The sequence below is a fragment of the Microcaecilia unicolor genome, chromosome 11 (assembly GCF_901765095.1).
Source record: "Microcaecilia unicolor chromosome 11, aMicUni1.1, whole genome shotgun sequence".
In the NCBI taxonomy this organism is placed as follows: domain Eukaryota; kingdom Metazoa; phylum Chordata; class Amphibia; order Gymnophiona; family Siphonopidae; genus Microcaecilia; species Microcaecilia unicolor.
In genome coordinates this window covers 59048526-59069040 of record NC_044041.1, presented here as the reverse complement: position 1 = coordinate 59069040, position 20515 = coordinate 59048526, and the positions used below count along the sequence as shown (strand labels likewise).

General features: G+C 45.2%; 1 gene segment (V, D, J or C); it reads left to right on the top strand.

Annotated features, from left to right (window-relative positions):
• The first annotated feature begins 8012 nt into the window (after positions 1-8012).
• LOC115480915 lies at positions 8013-8461 on the top strand. The segment is given in 2 exon segments: positions 8013-8058; positions 8142-8461. Coding segments are annotated over 2 exon segments (366 nt in total).
• Positions 8462-20515: the final 12054 nt, after the last annotated feature.

Below are 20515 nucleotides of genomic sequence, written 5' to 3'. Positions count from 1 at the left end.
ACTAGATGGTAGGGCACCGCCATTTTGGAGGCAGCGCCGGAAAGAGGAGTGAGTGCTACTTCCTCCTCCATCATTGAAGGTATGGGGGGATTCGGGGGGTTGCTAGATCACCAGGGAGAGGGCACTAGACCACCCGAGGAGGGCTGGAGGTCCAACCATCTATTCTGTCAGGGGGAGTTGGTTTGGGTTCTTCTGGCAGGGGGTGGGGGTTGTCTTCAGATGGGGGGGGGAATGGGGGGCCTCCTAGCATGCAGATGCATGCTGTACAGGGCTCTCCATTCCTCCTCGATGCTCTATAAACCCCAACACCAGCTCTGAGCTAGCATAGGGTTTACAGTGGTAGCAGCGCCCTAGTTTGGTGCGCTGCCTGCTGAGCATTGGGGAGGAATACAGATGTCCCTGTTTAGCATGAATTTGCATGCTATTAGCATTCAGAGCTGGTGACACGTTGTTACACATGCTGGCCAGCTCTGATGCTGGGACACAGGCAAACGCGGGCACTAGTCCAGCGCTAATGGCCTCTAGTGTTTGCGTTTGCTTTTGATCATCAGGGCCTTAGGGCCAGATTCAGAAAATGCCAAAAAGACCTGTGCTAGACTTACTATGCACCATACCCCCTTTATACAATAGCACTTAGTGCCAATTCCCACGCCCAGCTTTCGGCATAAGGACTTACACCTGCTGAAATCCAGTGTAAATCCTGGCATGCAATTTTAGGTGCACAACCCAGGCATTTGATAACACTGCTCCTAAATTTTTGGAATGCCCCGACCCACTCATGCCCCTCCCATGGCCACACCCCCTTTTGGGTTACATGCAAGATACTTTGGGCACGCAGCGTTATATAATAGTGCACAGGCAGATTTGCACAGAAGTCTAAATTAGTGCCAATTATGCTAATAATTGATTGTTAACAGTTCATTAACTACTTTGATTGTACCTCTGCCCTATGCACTCAAATCTGAGCAACCTTCATAGAATCCAGGGGTTAATGCCCTGTTTATGCTGCTTTAACGGCTAGCGCAGAGCCAAGTTAAGGAGCTATGCAGTATTTTCACAGTTAAACTTTTTATGTCAGGCGTGGCATGGATGGAGAGTGGGTGTGGAAGGCGTTTGGCAGTTAAGAAGCTGTACTTACTGTGTGCTAATTACCTAATGCAGGGTTAACATGGGACCAGTGGCGATCCTAACAATTCTTGGAGTCACCATTGATCGACACCTAACACTTGAGAATCATGCGAAAAACATAACTAAAAAAATGTTTCATTCAATGTGGAAATGAAAAAGAATTAGACCATTTTTTCCAAGGACTGTCTTCCGTAATCTGATACAATCATGGGTACTCAGTCATATGGACTATTGTAACTCACTCTACGCTGGCTGCAAAGAGCAAATACTTAAAAAACTCCAGACAGCCCAGAACACGGCAGCCAGACTAATATTCGGCAAATCAAAATATGAAAGCGCGAAACCCCTATGAGAAAAACTACACTGGCTCCCATTTAAAGAGCGCATCAAGTTCAAAGTTTGTACCCTAGTCCATAAAATCATCCATGGTGACGCCCCAGCCTACATGTCAGACCTAATAGAACTACCACCCAGGAACGCAAAAAAATCGTCTCGCATATTCCTTAATCTTCATCCCCCCAATTGTAAAGGTCTAAAATACAAATTAATGCATGCATCTACCTTTTCCTATATGAGCACACAGCTCTGGAACGCGTTGCCACGTAACCTAAAAACGGTCTATGAATTGACCAATTTCCATAAACTATTGAAGACCTATCTTTTCGACAAGATATATCACAAAGATCAACACACGTAACTGTATAATCTTTAATATATCCAGAAATGTCTTATAATGTCTTTTGCTTTAACACTATCATGTATTTCACCACCATGTAACCCAAAACCCTCTGTAAAACCAAATGTATATTCTCTTCTTATTTCCAGTATCCATGATGAATTGTAAGCCACATTGAGCCTGCAAAGAGGTGGGATAATGTGGGATACAAATGCAATTAATAAAATCCTAGGTCGGCTGCCACCTGGGGCGAATCTCCGCTGCGCACCCCCCCAGGTGCAGCGGCGTCTGTCTCCCCAGGGTGCAGCATGACACCCCCCCAGCACAATGACACCTCCTCCCCGGCGCATCAATCCGCCCCCGTGTGCATTCTTGGCTGCTGGAGGGTGCAGAGAGCAGCCACGCGCCTGTCGGCTCCACTGGCTCCCTGCTCCCTCTGCCCCAGAACAGGAACCTGTTTCGGGGTAGAGGGAGCAGGGAACCAGCGGAGCCGACAGGCGCGCGGCTGCTCTCTGCACCCTCCAGCAGCGTGCACCCGGGGCAGACCACCCCTACCGCCCACCTTTGCTATGCCCCTGCGTGGGACCACTTACCACTTCCTACATAGGAGGTGCTGTGTGCTTCCACTTTAGCCACAAGCAGGTACCACTGTCTCTTCGTGTTCAAGTGTACAGCGCTGCGTACGTCTAGTAGCGCTTTAGAAATGATAAGTAGTAGTAGTAGTAGTAATCTGAATGTTAACACACAACTTGTAATAAAAAATAGAAGGAATGTCCCTGCTAGGTGCTGCATTAAATTTGCAGCTATCACATGTTAAAATCCCTCATTAATCCACAGTAACTTCAAAAATTATCATGGTTTAGTAGAAAGGTCCCCTAGATTCCCTGTATATTGGGGTTTTTTTTTTCTAGGTGTCCCCTTGTTCACAGGATACCTATTTATATTTGTTTCTAACCACTTCCCAATAAAAAAAAAAAGATAAAGGAGTTACCTGGGGGGAAGGCTGAGGAGACCAAAATGGCGTGAAAAATCGCAGCTGCGCAGTGGTGCTTAGGGAGACTGGTACTGACAACAGCTTTAAATTTAAAGTAATGGGGGGGGGGGGGGGGGACATGTTATAATATTCTGGCCAGTTAAATGTATGTGTTGAGGTGAGAAGAGGTGGCAGAAGTGGGCAGTGACCTTTTTGGTGTTTCTGTGTTTAAAAGCTGAAAAATGTTTGTGGCCTATTTTGGGAAACTCTTGAGTTTTAAAAATGGGGATTTAGAACAATATATTGCTGAAAGTTTTGAGAGGGATCTTGTTTATGAATCCTAGTAATGATTTCTGAAAATAATTGAACAGAATTGTTAAGCCAATCTGCCACTTCTTCTACTTTTGTCACATAGACTTGGTTTAAGCTTCTGGATTTTGATTTCTCAGTCTGTTTAAAAACACTATAGAAGAAAAAGTGACATTAATTTGAACTGTTTAGTTCAACAAAACTTTCTGAGTGCTTTAACCTCTGAGGAAAGAGGAGATATTTATGGGCACTACTGTTCTATTTATGAACAGAGAACATGGCTTTAAAGGAGTTCTGTGAAATCAAAACAGCTGGCTTTTGTTAAATCAAGAGCTTTTCTGATATAAGTTTGGTCAGATTAGATATAAGAAAATAACAACTGAATTTATTGTCAGAATCAAAAGGGGACCTCATAAATGAGGTCAGCTTAAAGTTTTTATTGCTGTGTGTATAACTGAAAGAGGAATGCTTCCATTCTGGGAGAGGCCAGCCCATCCAAAAGAACATAGAATAGTGAGGGAAATAAAAGTAAAGCACAGGTAAAGGAAATCTAGAGAGGGATTTAAGAATTATTGTTTATTTTCAGTAGCCAGGTTTTCTCACAATGAAGGTATCCTGACTTCCATAGGAACACAGAGGCAGTGCAGTACATTTGCAGATAGGCAGATAGGTACAGGTTCTGATCTGGATTCCTCAGCATCTGGAAAAGAATGGCCCCAATGTTAAATACAAGAAATGAGAAGAAAATAAAAAGAAAGCTGGAAGCAGTTAAGTGCCAGCATCTACACTGCACATTTATAACACGAGGATTGATCTGGAAAAACACTTTAGACTCTTTCTGATTTACAAAATAAAAAAAGTAAAACTAAGTAAAATTGAAGTTCCTAAACTTATACTTACCTTAGAAGAACTGTCATTCAACAGTGGATCCAGCCACACCTAGAGTATTAGAAAGCAAAAGGAAGGAGAATTAGTCCTTTAAGATTAATGATATTGTAAGGAAATCAGAATATTAAAAAAGTATTGGTTTGAGATACTTATACTTATCTGGTGTTAGAGTGAAAGGTTTCCTAAGTAAAAGATCTTAAAGAAGCCTACATCAACTGTAAGAAAGAAAGAACTTACACATAGACTGTAAAAATTCAGCTGAATTTATTTTAAAAGAGGTTGATACTTAATCTAGCCCCCATGTTTACTAGGCCGGGCAGCAGTGCCAACACAGCCCATTCAAAGTGAATGGGCTGTGTCGGCATTAGCACACAGCAGCTGCTAGCACGGCTTAGTAAACGGGGAGGGGGGAGTTTTCTGATATTCTAACTTGTATTTTGAAATTTTACTGTGTTTTGAACAATTTCAAAGCATTCAGATAGTTAATTGAAACTTTAATCTTCATAACATATTTTCTAAATAAAATATTAAGTGAAACCTCTTAATTCTGGCTGACCTTTATTAACAAACCATCTTATCAAGGTATCTGTACTTAATGGAGGGCTCCCTTTACTAAGGTATGCTAATGGATTTAGCACATACTAATGATTAGCGTGCACTAAATGCTAAGAAGCATATTTTATTCCTATGGGCTTCTTCACATTTAGTGTGTGCTAAACCATTAGTGCACCTTAGTAAAAGGATCCCAGAGTGTAATACTTTCTCTGCCTGTACTAAATTCATATTCATCAACAAATTAATATATATATATTCTTCCCTCTTTCTTTTAGAGAGCAGGACAAGGTTTTTTGTTTGTTTGTTTTTTTGTGTAGAGGATCCTTGTGGTGAAATGGGATTTTCATGCCTGTGATTTGTATTAATATTTTTTTGATATGTATTTCTCTTGTTTGGCCAGGAGGTGGTATCTGTCCTCTGCTTTAAAACTGTTGCAGAGGTGATTGTTTTCCTTTCAGCTTAGGCCCGGAAGGAAAGTAGCCTGCACTGCTATTGGCCAAATATCCCTCAATGCTAATACTCTGGGCTCTGATTGGCCTTGATGTACAAAATCAAGCCAGAATGTTCTGGATTCCCACAGTCTCAGAGAGGGATTGTGGAGAGTAAAAATCTTTGCACTGAGATCCTGTTCAAAACCTGTGAGCAGTTATTTTTCTGAAATCCCAAGGTACTACTCAGGTAGTAAGAGTCTAGTTAGTTTTAATGTTGATACCTGTTAATTTACCTGTTATTGTTTGCTGTTTACACCTTTTTTCACCGTTCACTGTTCCACTTTTCTGATAATAAGCCTATTAGTTTATTAGCTCTGTTGTCCTGGACTAAGAATCCTGGTGGTTTGTGTTCTCGGTCTGTGGGTGTTTTCTAGGAACTGTGGGACCTCTGGGATTGTTTCCCCAGTGTCCTTAGAAACCACTGGGGAAATAACTTGCGGGTGGGAGACTTGCCCAGAGGCAAGAAAAACCCAGTGCGATGGGGTGGAGGGTAGGCATGTGCACAGGTGCAGGCAGGCCTGAGTAGTGCTGGGACAGACCCTTTAGGTAGCCGCAGGGTTAGTCCCAGGCTCCTTATCTTGGCCACTGTTACGTTTATTATTTCTGTTCTGGTAACTTGTAGGTTAAGGTTTGCTCTTGGGAGTAGAGTCCCCTTACACGAAGAATCTCACAGCTCTTATTTATTTATTCATTCATTCATTCATTCATTCATACTTGTATTCCATAATTATCCAAAAATGTATTTCAGTTCATTGTGGCTTACATTTAACAGTTGTTAGAGACCTACAACAGCAGGAGATGATGATTTATTAAGGTATCTCCTGCTGCCAGAGGAGGTGGTTTGCTGGTTCCACGGCTGCGGGATTTTGGTGAGCCAGGGTGTAGAGCCAGGATGTGGAAAGGGCGAGACTAGGGGCTGGGGGCAGAGCTAAGCAGAATGAGCTGTGCTGGGGATGTGTTTTAAAATCTTACTCTCAATAACTGGACCCCCTTGGCAGTGTTCTCCTCCCAAGTGCCCGATGTGCAACGTCCTCTCTTCTCTGGGACCGGGACCAAGACGCCCTGTCTCCTCCCCCTCCTGTGCACCCATCCCCAACCCCCCCCCCTTCACAGGTGGGGGCACTGGCAGCCAGGGCCGGTCTTAGCAAGTGCGGGGCCCTATGCAGACCAATTTGGTGGGGCCCCACCCTAGCCCTGCCTCCACATAGCTCCGCCCCACCATAGCTCCACCCCATTGATAACTATTCCATTTTTAGAACATTTTTTTATTTATGAAATTTCAAATAAAGACAAATGAAACTAAACTTGTACAAAAAAAAACTGATTGAAATAATAAGCACAATGCTATCATGAAACCTCCCCTCCGCAGAAATTATTCAGTTCAAGTCCACTACAATTAGTAGTTCTAATTCTCATAACAAAGGAGAATAAAGGAAAAATATTAAGAAAAGATCCAGTACTTTGAAATTCCCCTATTACTCTGTAACCCATCAAACCAGAGAGGCAAGTAGCCACATCAGTTACTAAATAGTTTGAACTGATTGTACCTACTTTATATCAGATTTTGCTACTTCATGATTTCCATTCTCAGATTTTAGCTTAATAATCTTTTCTTCCTGTGATTGCAGTCTAGCTTCCAAATGATTAATTTGAGGTGTCATATCATTAATTACTGGAAGCAGTGTTTTAGCTAAATCTGCTAGTGCCATCCAAATTTTTATCAGGAGAAATATCTGCAGATCTATGTGAAAATAACCCAGATGTGTTAGAAACAGCCTCTTCCAAGCCAGAAGATCTTACTTGCTCAGCTTCTCCAGCAACTAATGTTGTTGGGCCAAATTCCTTTCAGGGAGGCAGACATTTCCAACCTTTGCACCGTCCGCAAGCGTCGTTAGATGAGAGAGACACTTCTGATCTCCTGCCTGCATGGAATCCAATTTCGATTTGGCATAAGTGCACAACTGTTGGCGTCAGCAACGATGGCTCACCTCACATCCTCACCACCTCCTACCAGGCTCCAGCTTTTCCCGCTCAGTGACTCCCGCCCTCGCATCCGGAAACAGGAAATACATCAGAAGGCGAGACATTGAGCGGGAAGCTGGAGCCTGGAGGTGAGCCGTCGCACTGCAACTGTCTGTCGTCGGGGGCGGGGCCATCGCTGCCTGGGCTGGCTCGCTGGCATCGCTCAGTTAGTCGCCGGGGACTTGGGAGCTGACGGCGGGCTCAGCGGGCCCAAGCCGGGGGTGGGCGCCGCGCCGGTGGTGGTGGGAGCGGAGTGGCTGAGCCGCGGGAATGGGGATCATCTCAGGCGACTAAGGCGAGCAGCGGCGAAGGTCGGAGCAGAGGCACAAGCGAGGCAGAGTTGAGGTGCGCTGTGTGGGGCCCCCTTAGGTGCGCTGTGCGGGGCTCCCTTAGGCGCGGGGCCCTATGCGGTCGCCTTGGTCGCCTCTGCCTAAGACCGGCCCTGCTGGCAGCTAAATCAGCCATCTGTTGCTGATGATGGGAACGTCTCTCTCCCATGGCCTACCCCTTCTGATGTCACTTCCTTCTTCCACAAGTGCGAGCCGCAGCAGAGGGAAGTTTCAGTGGCAGATGGCCAAGTTAGCTGCAGGACCAAAGGAAAAAATCACCGGCAGAGGAAGAGGAAGGCAGCAGGACTGGGAGAGGGTGGCAGCAGGAGGGAAGCCCAATGGTCCTTATTGCCCAGGGGCCTAGATTACTCTCAGTCCGCCCCTGGGTGTACTGTATTGCTGTGTCTAGTAGTCCTTGGGCTGCTAATACGAAATGATGAAAGGGCTTCAACATGCACCTGGCAGCATTTCATTGTCTTTATGAAAGTCTTATTGTATATTATGTTGAGAACCAATGAAGGCAGAGCTGATTTGCATGAGGGTGGAGCCTTGCTGCAAGCAACCCTAAAAAAAAAGTGATATAAGCAGTGGCCAGAGATAGAAGTGCACAGGTTCTCCTGCCTGCCTAGGATTTTCTCACAATGATCTGGGCTCTGGTAACAGTCCTGCTAAGTGCCTGGTGTGCGGGTAAGGAAGCGGCACACCGAGAGGGAGGGATTCATGGAGTAAATCCTGTTTGATTCCTCAGCCTCTTTTTCATCTTCTTTTAGGTATCAGCTCCCAGCAGTTTACACAGCCGCCCTCAGTCACGGTGACCCCAGGGCAGAATGTTGAGATCCTCTGCACCTTGTCCCCTGGATTCAGCATTACCAGTGATAGGATTCGATGGTACCAGCAGAAACTTAGCAGTGCTCCCCGACTTGTGTACCATTACTACACCAGTACTGACCACGGCAAGGGGCCAGGCATCCCCGATCGATTCTCTGTTACCTCTGACATCTCTAAGAACCTCTGGAGATTAGTTATCCGAGGGGTACAGACAGAGGATGATGCTGTTTATTACTGTAACAGCTGGTACAGCAACTCTTAGCACAGTGGCACATTCTTACAGCACATTCAGTTAAAAACCAGTCCCAGTTCTTGCAGCTGAGCTGAATGTCACAGCTGAGGGAGTCAGTGAAGGCTGCGAGTTGAAGCAGTGAACTGCTCTTGTTACAGTTTGCTATTCATACTGTAACTCTGTATAGCGAAAATTATTATGAGCTCATGGGGAAGATCTACCCTGGATCTCGTGAAACCAATGAACATCAACAGAGTGGGAGATGAGTTTCAACACAGAAGAGTACAAAGTAATGCACCCCAAAATAAACACAACTACAGGTCAAGGTTTTGTGAAAAGAGCTAAGACTTTTGAAATTTCTGGAACACAGATGCACGTACCTGAAAGGTATTTGTGGGACTGATGCTGGGGTTGGGGTGGAGAATGCACTTACATCCATACTTTGGATTTTCAAAACATATGTGTGAAGGACTCCCTAAAAGGAGGCTCCCATCCTCTTGAGCTTACAAGAAACACAGAGTATTACTATTAATCCTTACCAGGTACTGGAGCTTTCCCTCATACAGCTAAAGGCAAAATCCAACTTTAAATCATGCTGGTGAAACGCACAGAAAATTTCTGGACTCATCAGCCTACGCCAATAGTGACAGAGTTCATTTCCATGGGATGTTTTGAACTCTGGGTGTTTCTGACGCAACTGTAGAGGTTCAGTTGGGAGTTAAGAAGGAACCAAGGAAGAAACTGGTGGTGGTAGATCTGGGCTGCAGCAATCCACACAATTTAACCCCTGATTCCCGGGAGCTCCAGCAAACAGAGTTGAACTGCTACCAAGCTTTAATCAGAACAGAAAGGTATTTCCCTGCTTTACATGAAAAAAGCTCCTCTGGGTACAGAGTCGAGCCCCATCCACAGAAGCTAGGGCAGACATAGAGAGACGTTTGACAGGAAAATGCCCACCAATAACCAGGGCCGCCGAGAGACTGGGCCAAGCCCGGGACAAGGCCACCCCCGGGGCCCCCCACCGCCCCCCCCCCCGAGGTCACCACCGCTCCCCCTCCACCCACCCCCCCTCTGCCCGCCACCAGGCTGGGCCCCTGCATTGAAATCACAGCGCCTCTCACCTCCATGTGAAAGCGCTGCAGGTAGCAGCAGATCGCCCCCCCCCTCCTTCGGGCCTCCTTCCCTCCCTGTGTCCCGCCCTCGTCTGACGTAAGTTCCGTGAGGGCGGGACAAAGGGAGGGAAGGAAGCCTGAAGGGAGGCAATCTGCTGCTGCCTGCAGCGCTTTCACACGGAGGTGAGAGGTGCTGTAATTTCAATGCAGGGGGGCCCGGCCCGGTGGCAGACGGTCGACGATGGACAGGGCCGGTCTTAGCAACTGCAGGGAGCTGTGCAGACCAGTTCGCTGGGGCCCGCCCCCACTCCACCCAGCCACGCCCTCAGCCTCGCTCCAGTAAACCCAAAATGACACAAACCAAATTAGCATACAGATTCTGCATGCAGCACAATACCAGAAAAACAGAACATTGATATACATTGCAAAATAAGACAGCAGATGTAAATTCTCAAATTGGACATATTCCAAACACTAAAATAAAAATAAGATTTTTTTCTACCTTTGTTGTCTTGTGACTGTTTTTCAGATCATGTTGGTCCCAGTCTCTGATTCTGCTGCTCTCTATCTGCTCCCTTAACTCCACTTCCAGGGTTTCCTTTCCATTTATTTCTTTACTTTCCTCCTTTTTTCTTCATTTCTTGCCCTACATCCATAGGTAAAAGCTGGGTCCTCCGTGGACTTGACTGGAGGAGGTATAGAGTGGATCCAGCTTTTGCCTATTTTCTCCAGCCATGTGCAGTTTTTCTCCTCTTTTCCCTTTCCCTCATCTCCATCAGGATGCATCTCATTCCTCTCTCTTCCCTCTCCTTCATCCATGTCCAGCATTTAGCCTCTCTCTCCTCCCCTCCATCCATGCCCATCTCATGTCCTCTCTTCCCTCCCCTCCATCCATATCCAGCATTTCAACTCTCCCCTCTCCTCCATCCGTATCCAGAATTTCTCCTCTCCCCTCTATCCATGTGCATCTCCTTCCTGTCTTCCATCCATGTCCAGCATTTCTCCTACCCTCCCCTCCATCCATCCATAGCAACTCTCCTCTCTCCCCTGCCCTCCCTACCCATTCATGTCCAGCAATTCTCCTCTGCCTTCTCCTCCCATCTATGTCCAGTGATTCTCCTTTGCCCCCTGTCCTCCCCTCTCATTCACATCCAGTGATTTTCCTCTGTCCCCTGCCCTCTCCTCTCTCCCCTCCATCCATATGCATCTCCTTCCTGTCTTCCCTCACCTCCATCCATGTCCAACATTTCTCCTGCCCTCCCCACCCATCCCCAGTGATTCTCTTTTGCTCCCTGCCCTCCCCTCCCTTCCCATCCATGTCCATCGATTCTCCTCTGCCCTCCCCTCCATGTCCAGTGACTCGCCCCAGGCCCCAACTTACCCCCCTTTTCACCCCCCCCCCCGAGTTTCAGTTCCCAGCCCCAGCTGTGCCCTCAGTTTTCCACCACAGCCCTCCTTTCCTTCCAGCCGCCCTGCGTTTAAAAAGTTGCAGTGGCGGCTGCAGCAGCAGCGAAAAAGAAGGCTTGCCTCTCTTTTAAGCCTTGACCTTCCCCTTCTCTCTCATCGTGCACTGTGCCACCTTCGTGGAAACCGGAAATAGGAAATTGCATCATTGCATGCTGAGAGAGAAGGGGAAGGTCAAGGCTTAAAGGAGAGGCGAGCTTGCTTTTTCGCTGCTGCTGCTGCCGCCGCTGTGACTTTTTAAATGCAGGGCGGCTGGAAGGAAAGAAGTTGAGCACGACGATACAGCAGAGAGCGACAGGAAGCGCCGCGGGGCCCCTGGAGGTGCAAGGCCCTGTGTGACCGCTCCTGTCGCCCCTGCCTAAGACCGGCCCTGATCTGCAAGGCTTTGTTCTGTGAAGCCTTTTGCTGGAAGAAGAGGACCTCGGCTGGCGGGGGTTGGGGTCCCCCGCCAGCAAAGGTGGGCAACGGCGACGGGGGGTTGGCGGCAGGAGGGGGGGTCAAGAGGGTCATCGGCAGGGGGGCCCAGGGCAAAATCTATGGGGGCCCAGGCCCCCGTGGCCCCACGTAGCTACGCCACTGTTGCAAAGGCAGAAAGGTGATTCCAACACTGCGGTATGTCCAAATAGCAAAGGGGCATGTTTTGAGCCAGAGTAAGATGCTCAACAACGATTACTGAATGGGAAGAAACATCCAAGCCTAAAGAGAAGAGAATCTTAAGTTTGACCTGTTTCTGCTACATCCAGGGTACAAAAAAGGTGCTCTGATTGAGTAGCTGACCACTGGAGGGATTAAGGCAAGACATTTCCTTAATACTCCAGTAGTTGCTGCCCACCACCCTCTCCCCTGAAAGTGAAAGGAGATACCAAGCTCTATGACAGCTTCAGGTATGATAGGCATTCTTAGCAAACCAAGAAGTCAGTTTTATAGGTAGCCTAGTGGTTAGTGCAATAAACCTTAGACCAAGGGACCCATGTTCAAATCTAAGCCCAGCTCTTTTTAAAAAATGTTTTTTATTGTGAGCCCTTCAAAAATAGAAAAATATCTACGGTACCTAAATATACAAGCCACCTGCAAGCCTGAAGGCTATAGAAGTGGTGTACATTCAGGTACAGTAGGTATTTTTCTGTTCCTGGAGGGCTCACAATCACAAAATAAAAGAGTTAAAGTGGGATTTGAACCTGGTCCCCTTGGTTTAAAATCTACTGCACTAACCGTTAGGCTACTCTTCTGCTCTGCAGGAATATGTTGCTGTTCGTCTAAGAATGCCTCCAGACAGACATCTTTGTTCCTTCTTTTTTTCCGTTCATATGTTAGACATTCCAGTTTGTAAAATGGCTGTTCATGCTGGATGTCCTCAGCATACAGATGTCCAGAAGTGGATGTCCAGTTTGGATATTATGAGCTGGATGTCGCTAGTCTGATTTGGACATCCTTTTGGAGGCCGTACCTTGCGAAGGATGTTAAAAAAATGGAAGCGGTGCAAAGAAAAGCTACGAGAATGGTATGGGATTTGCGTTCCAAGACGTATGAAGAGAGACTTGCTGACCTGAACATGTATACCCTGGAGGAAAGGAGGAACAGGGGTGATATGATACAGACGTTCAAATATTTGAAAGGTATTAATCCGCAAACAAATCTTTTCCGGAGATGGGAAGGCGGTAGAACGAGAGGACATGAAATGAGATTGAAGGGGGGCAGACTCAGGAAAGATGTCAGGAAGTATTTTTTCACAGAGAGGGTGGTGGATGCTTGGAATGCCCTCCCGCGGGAGGTGGTGGAGATGAAAACGGTAACGGAATTCAAACATGCGTGGGATATACATAAAGGAATCCTGTGCAGAAGGAATAGATCCTCAGAAGCTTAGCCAAAATTGGGTGGAGGAGCAGGTGGGGGGAAGAAGGGTTGGTGGTTGGGAGGCGAGGATAGTGGATGGTAGACTTATACGGTCTGTACCAGAGCCGGTGATGGGAGGCAGGTCTGGTGGTTGGGAGGCGGGGAATACTGCTGGGCAGACTTATACGGTCTGAGATGGGGTTGGGAGACGGGGAATATTGCTGGGCAGACTTATACGGTCTGTGCCCTGAAAAAAACAGGTACAAATCAAGGTAAGGTACAAATCAAGGGCAGACTTATACGGTCTGTGCCCTGAAAAAGACAGTAAGGTACAAATCAAGGGCAGACTTATACGGTCCGTGCCCTGAAAAAGACAGGTACAAATCAAGGTAAGGTACAAATCAAGGGCAGACTTATACGGTCTGTGCCCTGAAAAAGACAGTAAGGTACAAATCAAGGGCAGACTTATACAGTCTGGGATGGAGATGGGAGGCGGGGAATACTGCTGGGCAGACTTATACGGTCTGTGCCCTGAAAAAGACAGGTACAAATCAAGGTAAGGTATACACATATGAGTTTATCTTGGGCAGACTAGATGGACCGTGTGGGTCTTTTTCTGCCGTCATGTACTATGTTACTATGTTATGCCCCTCCTGGGACATATTGCTATCCTATCTCTGGGTGGGTGACAGCTTTAAGATTCAGGTAGGAGTCAGACAAGGTTGCCCACATGGTAAGTAATTTTATAACAGTTTGTCTAGGTTGATAGGCCAAGTAGACACCTATTTTAAGCCTATTTTTTTAAAGACACAATGGCGCCTATTTATAAAATTGCCCAGCAAAAGCTGCACAAATCATGGTTAAAGTGAGGCCATACTTATTTATTTATACATTCTTGTATCCCACTATTATCCAAAAACAAGTTTTGATTCAAAGTGGCTTACAATTACATTTTGGTGGAGTTACAGTTCATACTTAGCAGTGTGGAGAGGGAATCTATAATTTGTGCAGTTGTTCAATGGAGTTTGTGAGGAGATAAATTTGACAGGGAGGTAACTGATAATTTGTAGCTAGCTGTAGAATTTTTTGAAGAGATAGGTTTTCATTTCTTTTCTGAATTGAAGGAGGTTTGTGAAGCTTCTTTTGGTATTGAGTTCCACCATTTGGAACCCAGGTAACTAAAACCCGCTGTGTAGATGGTTTTGTAGGTAGTGTTTCAGCAGTTGGGTAGATGTAGTAGTAAGTAGCTCCTGGTTTCTGGGTTTGCATTTCTTGGGGATAGCTCGATCATGTCCAGCATATATTAGGGTGCCAATCCAAATATTATTTTGAAGATTAGGGTGCTCACTTTGAAAAGTGATTGGTAGTGGATTGCTCTCTCGTATTTTGATTTCCTGAACATCAGTCTTGCTGCCAAGTTTTGGACTGTTTGTAGAGATTTTAATGTGTTCTCCTTGCACCCTTCATAAGCTGTGTTACAGTAGTCTAGTTGTGATAATAGCGTTGCTTTGACTAGTAGCCTGAATGAGTGCTTAGAGAAGTAGTTTCTTATCCTTCTCAGTTTCCATAACTCTCTGAAGCACTTGGATGTAACTGCTGATATTTGATTATCCAGTGTTAGGAGTTTGTTGAGGATGATTCCTAGTATTTTTAGTTGTGGTTTGATTTGGTATGTTTGTTGGTTGATTGTGAAGTTTTAGTAAGATGTAGGGTTGTGTGGGCTGGATAGGATCAGGAATTTAGTTTTGTCTCTGTTCAGATGGAGTTTAAAAGTTGTTGCCCATTTTTCCATAAGGTCCAGGCCTTTTAAAATTTTGTCCAGTATGTTTGTGATGCTATTGTGGAAAGGTATGAAGATGATGATGTCATCTGCATAAATGAATGGGTTAAACCCCATTTGTTCCAGGTTTTTTTTTGGAGTAGCACCATCAATATATTGAAAAGTATCGGTGATATTGGTGATCCCTGTGGTACCCCACACACAGAGATCCATGGAGCAGATATCTGGTTGGACATCTTTACTATGTAGGATCTGGCTCTTAGGAAGCCACTGAACCAAGTTGCCACTGTGCCACTTATACCCATGTTGTCGAGCTTATACCCATTAGTGTAGTGTGGTCTGCTAGGTCAAACGTGCTAGACATATCGAATTGTAGTAGTAATACATTTTGCCCTTGGCATATTATGCTTCTGAATTTCGTTATCAGGGTGGTTATGACCATCTCAGTACTATGTTGTGGTCTGAAACCTGATTGGGAGTTATGGAGGATTGAGAATTTTGTCAGGTATTCAGTTAGTTGTTGTGTTACAAGACCCTCCATCGTTTTGGTCAGTAGTGGTATTGAGGCCACTGGTCTGTAGTTTGTGATATCATTAATCTTGCAGGTTGCATTTTTGGGGATAGGTGTGAGTACTATGTCGCCTTTGTCTGTTGGAATTTGGCCTAGTTCAAATGTGTATGTGATGTGCTTGGTGAGGTGTTTGATGAACCGGTCTAGTGGGTTTTTCATCATGTAGTTGGGGCAACTGTCTAGTAGGCAGTGTGTAGGTGCATATTTCTTCAGTAGTGACTTTACTGTGTTTAGATGGGGTGGTGTACAAGTGGTCCATATTGAGGCGTATTTTCAAAGTACTTAGACCTACAAAGTTTCATAGTAACCTATGGAACTTTGTAAGTCTTAGTGCTTTGAAAATAAGCCCCATTCTGTCTGCCACAGTGTGGTTGTCGTTTGTTTCACAGTCTTGTAGAAAGTCTGTGATAGTTGTTTGAGGTTTTGTTATTTTGTTTTTGCAAGCTCATCAGCGGAAGGTGGTGTTTCAGTTGTCGCAAGTACTATCTGGGTTTTCAGTAGTTTGTTCATCAGTTTGAATATTTTTTTTGCATTTAACTGTTCGCAGTTCAAGTATGTACTGTACTGTTCTGCTTTCACTTTTTTTTTTTTATATGAAGTCTTTATTGAAAAAATATGAACAATTGTCCAACAAAACATAACAGGAATGGACCTTATATGTTACATAGAATGTCATACCACATAGCATAAGCAACACATTAATCAATGCAGAACACACAAACCCCACGTTGCCAGCCAAGTAAACCCAGATCCATATACTGGCTTGCCAATGTACATGTACAAACAAAGCCTCCAACACTTCAATCTTTATAGAACTTTTACATTATAGAACATCACCCCTCCCCCTAACTGCTTTCACTTTTTTAATGCTGTTTGAGTATATTCTTATCGCTTTTCTCCATATGGTCTTGTTTGTGTCTGTTTTGGTTTTGGCCCATGTTCTTTCACGTTTCCTGCATAGTTTTTTCATGTGTAGCAGGTTGTCATTAAACCATGGTCGTGGTTGTTTTTTGTTCCTTGTTTTGGTTTTGAGTGATGCTATTTTGTTCAGTGTATTTTCGCTTGCTTCGTCCCAGTTTCTCATGAAGTGTATTCTTCAGGTGATAAGTTGTTATGTTTGTTTATCATTGTTGGCCAGAAGGTATTGTTTTCCACTTTCCCTCTGGTTTTGAATGTGTGTGGAGTTCTGGGTTCTCTTTTCTTGCTGTTCTCTCTCCGTTTTAGTGTGAAGGTTAGTTTGTTATGGTCTGACTACGGTACTCCATTTACTACTACTACTACTGCTTATCGTTTCTATAGCACTACTAGACGTATGCAGCGCTGTACACTTGAACATGAAGAGACAGTCCCTTCTCAACAGAGCTTACAATCTAATTAGGACAGACAAACAGGACAAACAAGAGATAAGGGAATATTAAAGTGAGGATGATAAAATAAGGTTGTTTTCTGTTGAGAATCTGTGAGATAGTATGTCTAATAGGTGTCCTTCTGTGTGCATTGGACCACCTTGTGCAGTTATGAAGTTCCGTTGGTTTAAGAAGTTCATTAGGGCTCTGGTGTTTGCGTCGCTTTGTTTTTCTAGGTCCAGGTTTATGTCACCTATAAGTAGGACATTGGGGTGGTTGGTGCAGATGCTTGATATGAAATACATAAAGTCACCTTGGGCATTTGTCCAGTTTCCTGGGGGACAGTAGAATAGTGTGATGCATATTTGTCAGTGGTTTTGCATGCCAGGATTTCGATTGCTGAGGATACATGTTTAGCAATTGGTTCTACTGTGAAGGAAGATTTGTATATAATTGCTACTCCTCCCTTCTTTTGTGTTCTGTTGCTATGTATTATTTTGTATTCTGGTGGGCTCACACCGGAGTCTGTAATTACCTCTCCGGAACTATGTAAGCCACTTTGAGCCTACTAATAAGTGAGAAAAGGTGGGATACAAATGTAACAAATAAATAAATAAATAGTATTGCAGGGTTGTCTTGGAGGTGCAGCCATGTTTCTGCTATCAGTAGTAATCCTAGTTGTTCTGTGTCTATCCAGTCTCTTAGTAGTGTTGTCTTGTTTACTGCCAGTTTCGCGTTTATGTAATCTATGGGTATCTGGACGTACGTGTTGTGTTTAGTGTTGGTGATTTTCACAGTTTGTAGTTGTCTGTGTGGTTTGTCTATTTTGGTATTTTGGGGAGTTGTTCATGTTTGGTTTCATGTTGCCGGTTGTTTGTTCTCTATGTTGTTGTTTAGGTTGTGGTTGGGCTCTTCCATTGTTGGAGTACTCGTCTTCTTCCTGTGATGCGCACTGGTATTTTGTTCCATTCTTTGGGAGTTGTTGCTGGTATTTCCAATATCCACATTGTTATTGTGTAATTGAAGACCCATGCCTTTATGTTAGCCATTTTGGAGTTTGCTTATGGCTCAGGAGTGTGTACGTGTGCAGGGCCGGTCCTAGGGTCTCTGGCGCCCCTCTGCAGACTATGAGTTGGCGCCCCACCCCCAGCATCTCCTTTCTCTCTTCTCCCACCCTGCCCCTGTCCAGTGATTCTCCTTCACTCCATCCCCCTCCCATTTATGGCCACCTGCCCGCCCTCTTCTCCCCCCAACATCCCCCTTTTTCTTCTTGCCACCCTGCGTGCTTTAAGTCTTTTAAAATTTACCTCCGTCCCAGCGGCCGCGTCATTTCAAAGCCTTGCCCATCTCTAGCCTTCCCTCCCTTCGTGAGTTCATTCCCTCAGAGTCCCGCCCTCGAGGAAATGACGTCAGAAGGTGGGACTCTGCGGAACGAACTCACGAAGGGAGGGAAGGCTAGAAACGGGCAGGGCTTTCAAATGACGCAGCTGCTGGGACGGAGGTAATTAAAATTTTAAAACCCCAAGGGCGGTGCGGTATGGCGGCGCAGTGGCGCCCTTGAAGGCAGGCGCCCCCCTGCGGTGCTTACCCCGCTTACTGGGGTTGACCGGCCCTGTACGTGTGATTGCGTGTGCGTTTGTGATCTGTGATGTTTGTGTTTGTATTTGCATGGTATTGTGGTGGTCCTTGTTTATACACTTGAATTTCAGGTGTGTCCCTCTATTGTTTTGGTTTATCGTGCTGAGGGACATCATTTAGTGGTGTAGTTGACCGTTTCCTGCATGAGAGGCCGGCTCGTTCTATGCTGTAGTGCCCCGTGGAGTCACTTGTGGTGTGCAAAAGCATGAACTAACCAAATAAACCAATTGTGTAAAGTGGAATTCGGACTCAGCTGACCTTTGGAGAGTGATAAGATATAATACAGCTGGAGACCCCCACTGGAATGGTGGAGGGCAGAGCCATAGAGCTCAGGCTACTAGAGACATAGGCCGAGTCAGAAATCTGATGGTTGGCATAACTAGGAGCTTGCTGGAAAAGCATGGCCTAGTATTTAGGCCGGATTGAGGCCTAAATGATCTAAATTAGAGTTAGGTCAAGAAAATATGAAATAAAATGGAAGATCAGAATACAAAATGGATACTCTAAAGTGTTAGTAGCAAAGTGGATTTTCCCAACTCCCCAATTTGAGTTAGAAAAAAGACTTGTTTTTTTGAAAGTATCTGCAGGTGCGAGGAAATGGTTGGGAAATAAGGGGTGGCAACTTTCCAGTTAAGCAAGATTGTGGTCAGCTAGTTTGGAATAAACAAGTTTAACGTTGTAGCTTATGGGCACCATTACCTAGAATGGAGTTAGGAGGGTATAAAAGGCAGGAAGATTTAGGGCGTGTCAGAAGACCTTTTGACTTGCTACACAAAGTGCTGTCCGACCATCTGCTTGTACTCCTAATCCTGCTGTGTTGTTGTAGTAAGCTATAATAAAGTTAATCACTGATTTGGCTTGTATCTTGGCAAATAAACTCCTCATCCCAAATGATGTCCTGTGGGCTTCACTTAATGATTAAAGGCTGTAAGTATAAATGCTTCTGCTCTGCCAGGCTATCTTTCACCGCATTGTTTAACCTGTAGCCTAAATCCAGTTTGTCATAAGGCTGGTATCTTTTCCTTGCCAGTGCGGGTCCCTTAGACCTGATGTCTCTCTCAGTGGCAATCCCTTTTAGAACTTCACAGCTTCTTGATTACCTCAGTACTAGTGAATTATTCTATTTAGAGATGGAGTCAGATTTGAGGTCAATCCAGCCTTCTTGGAGGTTCACTCTGCCACTGGACAGCCGTACTCCAGTACCAGACACAACCTAGGGGTCTCTGAACCCCAGATCAAAACAGGAGTCACATGTTGAGCTTAATTCCTACCATGTGGCGTGTAGAAGCATGTTTGTGCAAATGAACCAAATATTTACGAAGTAGAACTCAGGGCTGCACTGACATTTAAGGGGTCACCTGTTAAACTATGGCTTAATCACTCCAGCAGCTATGTCGTACATGTTAAACTGTATCTTAATCCCTCCAACAACTGTATCTTACATTTCAGTAAAGTTTATGAAATGTACACATAGAACTGTTACATATAGGAATGCACACATAGAAATTTCTAACAGCCTAGGTTTCTGTTGAGCCTGGCCCAATTGGAGAACTAGAATTGTGTATTCTGGTAGGCGCTGCCTTGTACCTTGTATTTTTTAGGACAGGTCGTTGGGGCCTGTTTAAGGGTTCCTGACTTATTTCTCCTGCTTAGTAAAGCCGGGTTTGAGTCCATTTGGTAAGGAGAAACCTTTTCCCATTGCAAGGTCTAGTCGGAGATAGTGTAGTTCTTCCCTATCTAGCTACACCACGATTCCTTGAGTCTCGTCGTGGCTCTTGCTCTGTTGCCAGCATCACTCCACTCATCCAGTCAAGCCAACCCGAATCCTGTGGGATTTTTGCTGTCTTCTCATGGGTCCTTCCATTGCAGAGCCACTCTGGCCATAGTGCAGACCAGCGCCACTCTGCCCAAGTGTCTCAAATCTCGCCCGATCCTTAGCCTGGCTGCGTGGGTCCTGGGGGCTCAGCTCCTCCTTTCTGCTTGTTTTACACCTGATCTGGAGTAGGTATAAATATTTGTACTTATTTTATAAAGTACATTCATAAATTGTAACTCTGCCCTCACACCACCCCCAAATCCATCAAAAATTTGAGACCATATCAAATTCAAAGATGAACATAGTGAAATCCAAGGCCCTTTCCTAGGTCCAGACAATCCAAATTCCTGCTTAGAGATGGGATTTTTGTCCCTTCATAAATTTCAGTATTGGGGGTCTCCTTTGGGGGGATGGACCCTGCTCATATAAACCAGGAATCAAAGATTCAGAGGAGAAAGTAGAGGATGTCTAGATAGAAAAACATGAAATACCTCTGTACAAACTTTCTCTTACTACTGTCTGTA